The following is a 6,536-nucleotide window of genomic DNA, read 5'->3' as shown; positions in this document are numbered from 1 at the left end:
TACTTAAAGTTACCGAATTCAGAATAACAAAGGCAAAAAAATGCCGTCACATGGCGCAGCTTCTATTTTAGAGAGAATGATTACTTCCGCGTTCTGGAATTTCCATACGAAAATATAGTTCTGACCAGGGACCCAACATAAAACTTATCAAAATTTCAGAAAAGCTTTATGTAGGGTCCCGAGAGGGGCTAGGACGGGACATGCGTAGGCCTGTATCATGTGCTGTCTGCGTGCATATAAGCGCTGCGCTCCAGTGAAATTGTGCGGCTTGAGAAAAATGTGTTAATTTGTGTTGGATAAGGGCTTATTGGTGGGTTTTCCGTAGATATTAAGGACTAGTTAGGGTGTGTTTTAGCCGGCGGCGGCGCCGAATTGTAGCATGGACTGGACGAATCTCTTCTTGGCTGGAGGTGGCTTCATCATCGTAGTCAAATGGAAATAAATCCTGTACTGTACTGTATGCAACATTTATACTCTCTAGCTGGCAGCAGAACAAAGGCCACCTTATTAGCATCTGAATGCCCATGGGCGGCGGCCCAACACCTATCTTTGCCCAAGCGCCCCCAAATTAATTTCATTGTATGTATACTCTGTATCTATACAAATGACAAATAAACCTGAACCTGAACCCCCTGTAATTAAAGGGTGACTACGTGCATGACAACATGACCACTGGGGAAGGGACATTTCAGTCAGGACAGTGGGTGCATATACTACATGTTGATATTGGCTTATTATTTTGCCTGTGGGTGCTTCTGCGCCTGAGCACCCGCGGAGTTGACTCCGCTGGTCCATACCCTACCTAACCAGTGCGTGCTACTGATAGGCATGTAAATGAGCAAACAGACGGTGACAGGGTGGGGTCACACTGTCACTTGTTGAAATCGGTCAAAGTTGAATGGGAGAGGTTAAATCATAGCTCGGAAAGCGTCGCATTGAAACGCGACACAATTATCTATTGAATGTTGAAACTGGTACAAATTATGTTACTGATACTTGTTGGACACGCAACTTGAAACCGGGACAATTCAGGCCAAACCGGTATTCTTGTCAGATATATGTGCACTGCAGTACGTGTCTCCCTGCCTGAGCATATCCAGCTCCCATGTCCGATCTTTGGACTGAAGTGGTTTGTTTATATACTGAAGTGTTGTGTTGTGTATGTAGGTGAGAGGCCCGGGAGCTAACTCTGCCTTCCAATTCCAAAGTGCATTATTATGAAAGCAGGCTTTCATTGCACCTTACCCAACACAGCCCATATAAAGAAGAAGAAAACATTTTTTGTCTCGTTTTCACACTTCAATCGACAGATCGGTTCACCCATAACTGCGAATATGACGGCAGACACCTGGGACGTCGTCATCGTGGGTGCTGGATTATCTGGACTGAGTGCGGCTCATTTGCTCCAGAAAAGAAATTCCAAGTTGAGGATTCTGATACTGGAAGGAAAAGGTTGGCAAAGAAATTGGACTATTGCATTATCATGATGATTTCCTCCTTTCCATCCGTTTTGATCTGCTGCAGGACACAAATAATGTATTTGAATTCCTTCCTGTGTTACTTTGTGTCGTCCAGATCGAGTGGGGGGACGCACAGTGACCATGGACCTACCGGCAGCCAGTGGAGTTGATCGCTGGGACTTAGGAGGGCAGTGGGTTGGCAGGTAATGCTGATTGGATGGTTTGAGCCAACCTCTACAACATATCACATGCAACAAGCTAGTGCCCCCTATGGCACTGTTTGTAATTATTGTTTCTAAATATTCTCAGCATTCGTTCCATAAAAAGGAGGAAATAAATCATGACGAAATATAAGACTAATCTAAGAAATTCCATAAATTAAAGAACGATTTTAGTAGTAGTGAAAATGGCCGATCTAAAAGCTCTCAATGCATCTCATTGTGAGGCATTGTGAGCTTGTAGATCAGCTATTGTCATTATTGTTTGCAGTATATAAAATAGACCTGAAGTGTTTATCAGATTATTATTATTATTATTATGTATTGTTATACATGTGAAAGGTCCGAAATAAACTAAACAAAAAAAAAAAACAGATTATGATCCCCCAATGCACAGGACTATTGCTGTTAGTGGACCAACAGTTGGTCTGGTGCACTCTCTCACTAACGGGCTAAAAGCAAATGCCTTTTATATTGTGAGTATCTAGTATTGATTATTCTAATCGTTACATGGCTTACACACATTTTTTTTTTAGTTGTCAAAGAGTATAATTAGTGGTGAATTTTGTACATGGATGGTACCAATTTGTTCTCTGGCTTATATTATTGGAAAGCTGTTGGTAAGAATGGAAACGGAGCTAAAATGTACTTTTGGCTAATTAAAAAATGGCCCTGTGTATGGAAATAATGTCTACAAAGTGGCTATGGGAGAGATGATTATAGCCTAACAAGCAGCCATTTCGGAGCACTCAACCTGAAAGTATGAAATGGAGAATCAATGACGGCTAATGACTCTGCTTTAGGAAATTCTCCGTTCTGCTCGGCGGAGACCTTGAGAGAAAGCATGTGCTGCTAATGTCAGAACGGCCAGAGGAATGGCTCCTCTGTTAGGATTAGTAGTTGGCTGTGAGCTTCATGCAGACCGGAATCATTACAAATCCACTTACTGACACAGTGTCTCACAGACACAGACTGAGGATGATTATATGGATCGGTATCGATCGCTTTGGTGCATCCAAATGGTTTATGCTTAACCCATTCTGACCTGAGATCAGATTCTAAAAATGTCTTCTACATCCTGACAGTTTTCTGAAAAAGCTATGTGTTAGTCGTTCTTCGATTTAAAAAAAATAGCAGACCTACAAGCTCGTAGCGTGCCACTCGGTGGCGCGCTATGAGCTTGTAGATCTGCTATTTTTCAATAGCTAAAGCTAAAAAGGGGTGCCCGCCCCAAAATGGGTTAATTTATACTTTGTCCGTGCGATGCTGTGCCACGTGCCGAAAATAGCTGATCTACGAAATGCAACGCGCCGCGAGCTCGCAGAGCGGCTATTTTCAGAGCGTGTTCACTGGTTCGGAAAGACGTACGACGCCAGGTTTCCATCATGTGATCAGAACCTTTCTGGTGTATGGCAGCACGCTGTACATGGCACATGCAAACATATGGCATATGTACTATATAATATTCGTATATATATTGCAAATAGACAAAGCAGGAGGGTGGGGGCAGGGGGTCTTATTTGTCATACATCATTTGCCCCGTGTGCACCACCCCAAAACAAAAATAGAAATTGGGAAGTTGATATGCTACTTTAGGCGAACATTCAGCCAAGATAGCAGATCAACAATGGGACGCCTATTGAGCTTGTAGATCAGCTATTTTGGGCAATAGGTATGGTGTGGAGGGGGGGGGGGGGGAAGAAGGGGTCCCTGTACAGACCCCCTGGAGGACAACACTGTATGGTGTTTAAGTGGTTACATTATGTCATGTAGCCCCTCGACAACCAAGCAATGCATTTTTGCTTGAGTGAAGGGGGGAAAAAACCACTACTATCTTGAGTAGATAAAGGAGTAAGCAAGCCAACGAAATCTAGCACTGATAATGGAGATAAGGGTGAATTTTTATCATGCATAAATGTATATTTTATGACCTTGTGTTAACCACTGAGAGTTAAATGTTTGTATTATACAGGATGAGCAGGCTAGATTAAATGGCTGATTAAAGACACTAAAGAAAACAGATTAATAAAAACTTGTCTCACCATCTCTCTGCAGTTCATTCCTGGCCAGCTTGTTTGTCATCTTTAGCCGACGTCGGCTAAAAATAGGTTGGCTTAGTGGCTATTGATGGATGATTTTGAATTATTAAGACATTAATTGTTTGTGGATGTCGTAATCATATGCCCTAGGACTTAATCAGGTGCCTTTGTATCTTCATGTCACGCTGTCCCACTGGTTTTAGTCATCACTTCTCCCCTAGCCAACGTGTAGATGGAATTGTTTTTCTTCCATTTGTTTTTCTCCGTCTTCATGTCTCCCCCTAAACATTTTTTACGTCTTATAAACGTTTTCCAAATCTTGATTAAAATGCTATATTAACCGTGTCCATCTGGTGACACAGAGAGAGACATTGTGTAATTGGCTGTATGTGGCTTCATTCTTTGTGCTCTCCGAACTAAAGTGAACCGGCTGAAACATTATATGCTCCTCACTGGACAATCCTTTCTTTCGTGGACTCATCTCATGCTTTTGGTATTTAAAGGTATTTTCTAAAAGTATTTCACTTTATCCATTATTATGAATTTGGTCTTCGATCCTCCTTTTTATCTATTAGCTGTCACCACTAGCATACAGTAGACTATTAGATTTTTAATAACATAGGTAGTGGTACAGCCTAGGACATGGTATGGGTAATATAATATGGCATCCATTTAGTGGGATAGGATTCATAGGAAAGCAAAGAGTTGCAAGCAAGAGAACGGGCCCAAGCTGGGAAAGATTCTTAGTTACTACTGCTGCTGCTGTACATGTTTTATTGAAATTGGATGCAGAACTGGTCAGGTTTTTGGCTTTAACCGTGAGCTGAAAAAGTACAGACCGACACACACACAGCTGTTCATTGGAGCGGTTAGGTTAGGCGCCGCTCTAAAATGCAAGGTACCATAATGTTTTTTGTCCTGCTGTTTATACAGAAAAATAATGGGACACAGCTGACATTCCTCCTTGAGAGTTGTTGTAGCCTATTAAGGGTTGACAATGCATATAAACCAAATTGGTACAACTCATACTGTTGATAATGTGACACAGGCTGATAAAGATGTGTACACATGGCTTTCTTGTGGTGTACCATCTTCATCTGATCATCTCACCTAATTTGTTCTGTTTGAGTTATGTGGAATTGGAGCAATTATCTCGGCTGAAGACTTCCAGCATTTTGCATCTGGAAGTGAAAGTGACGGGGACATTTTGATGACTGCATACTTGTCTGTAAATTGCTGCACTTTACATGCAATTCTCCCAAAGTTATAGCCGTCCCATTATATGCCCCTTTTAGTTTGAAGCTCTGCTGTGGCCTGGGGCTGGGAGTTTCTGGGTTTCCATAAAAAAATGAACCCCGCAGACTTACAACTATTCAAGAAGAAGGTGGAGGTCACCTGTTCAGCCCTGCATGTTCCATCCTCCAGGCCGCCCAGCTGAAGTAAACTGCGCTCTGACCCCGTCTAGTAGGGGTGTGACTCGATACATTTTAACAGCGATGCGATACATGGAGGATATTGGTTCATTATGGCCATCCCATCCGATTCAATTATTTGAAATCGATACAGTAACTATTTAAAATGCATTGACGTGATTTTGAACTAATTATACCCCTTTCTTTTTTCTTCAAAGAAATTGCTAAATGGCACAAAAAAACAATTCGATACCGATTATTTGCATTGCAAAACGATACGACACAAAGTCAATGTTGCTGTTTTCATTTCGACATACTTTGATTCTTGAAATTATAATTTTTTCGATGCAGTATCGTTGGACCCCTACTGTCTATCTAGTCTCTAGGCTGTCTGCCTGGGGTACAGGTTCCCAGCAGTGTTGTTTTTGGCAGCAACATTTTATTTTACTTTGTCCGTAGTCTCTTGAAAAGTTTTCAGTTAGTCACATTTTAGTCACCTGGAATGTCTTTCAGCATGCAACAACGTGTAAAATGACTTGTACTGGATCTCTAGTCCCTTCCCAACATTTTAGTCTAGTTTTTATTTGTTGACCAAATTGTCAGTATATTTAGTCTTGGTTTTAGTCATCATAGGTTAGTTTTCATTTAGTTTCCATTTAGTTTTCGTCAGTGGAAAAAGGTAGTCTAAAAAAACAACAACACTGGTTCCCAGACCCCTTCTGCTCTGGTCCATTGCCTCAGTCCCCCTCCTCCAGACCCACTCCCCCACCCAGTCTGGAAGCCAGTCAGCCACTCCCACATTCCATTCTCTCTCTCAGTCCTAGTCAGGTACACACCTGTCCCCACTCCCTCATCAGCCCAGCAGTGCCATGCTGGACTCATTGCGCGCACACACACACACACACACACACACACACACACACACACATTAGTCAGTTCATAGTTTGTTTGTCATGATGTCCTGCCTTTGGTGGTTCGGTGTACTATACTTCCTTATTTTGTCATTTGATCACCTGCCTCCTTGCCTGCATCTTAAGTGTAAGATTTGCATAATTTCTTCATTAGATACTTGGAAATCCGCTCCGTTTTGCTGTGACTCGATCTGCATTTGGATTCAACTTGCGTTCATTCTGTAAAGCAACGACATTTGAAATGTGTGTTTTATATAACAGTAATTAACCCATTTTGGGCGCAGGAACCCCTTTTGGTGTTAGCATTATGTTGTGCTTTAGCTATTGAAAAATAGCAGATCTACAAGCTCATAGCGCGCCACCGAGTAGGTCTGCTTGTAGGTCTGCTATTTTTGAACGACTGACATTTTTTTAAATCTGATCTCAGGTCAGAATGGGTTAATCAGACCAGTGTGTGTCCAGTGGAAACCTCGTATGAATCTGATCTCGGGTCAGG

At 42.0% G+C, this 6,536-nt stretch overlaps 1 protein-coding gene across 1 annotated transcript in view; it reads left to right on the top strand.

The window, feature by feature from the left end:
* Positions 1–1,316: 1,316 nt before the first annotated feature.
* LOC310878846 (putative flavin-containing monoamine oxidase A) overlaps positions 1,317–6,536 on the top strand; it is a gene marked incomplete at its 3' end in the record, with an annotated part of 115,201 nt that continues 109,981 nt past the window's right edge. Inside the window, exons 1-2 of the mRNA XM_083793261.1 lie at positions 1,317–1,452; positions 1,576–1,663. Coding sequence (XP_083649387.1) covers positions 1,335–1,452; positions 1,576–1,663 — 206 coding nt within the window. The 5' untranslated portion in view covers positions 1,317–1,334. The remainder of the gene's footprint in view (positions 1,453–1,575; positions 1,664–6,536) is intronic.

The sequence above is a fragment of the Protomyctophum parallelum genome, assembly GCF_964188405.1.
Source record: "Protomyctophum parallelum genome assembly, chromosome: 21".
Lineage (NCBI taxonomy): Eukaryota > Metazoa > Chordata > Actinopteri > Myctophiformes > Myctophidae > Protomyctophum > Protomyctophum parallelum.
Note: the sequence above shows the minus strand (reverse complement) of the source record. Positions and strands in the feature narration are given on the sequence as shown.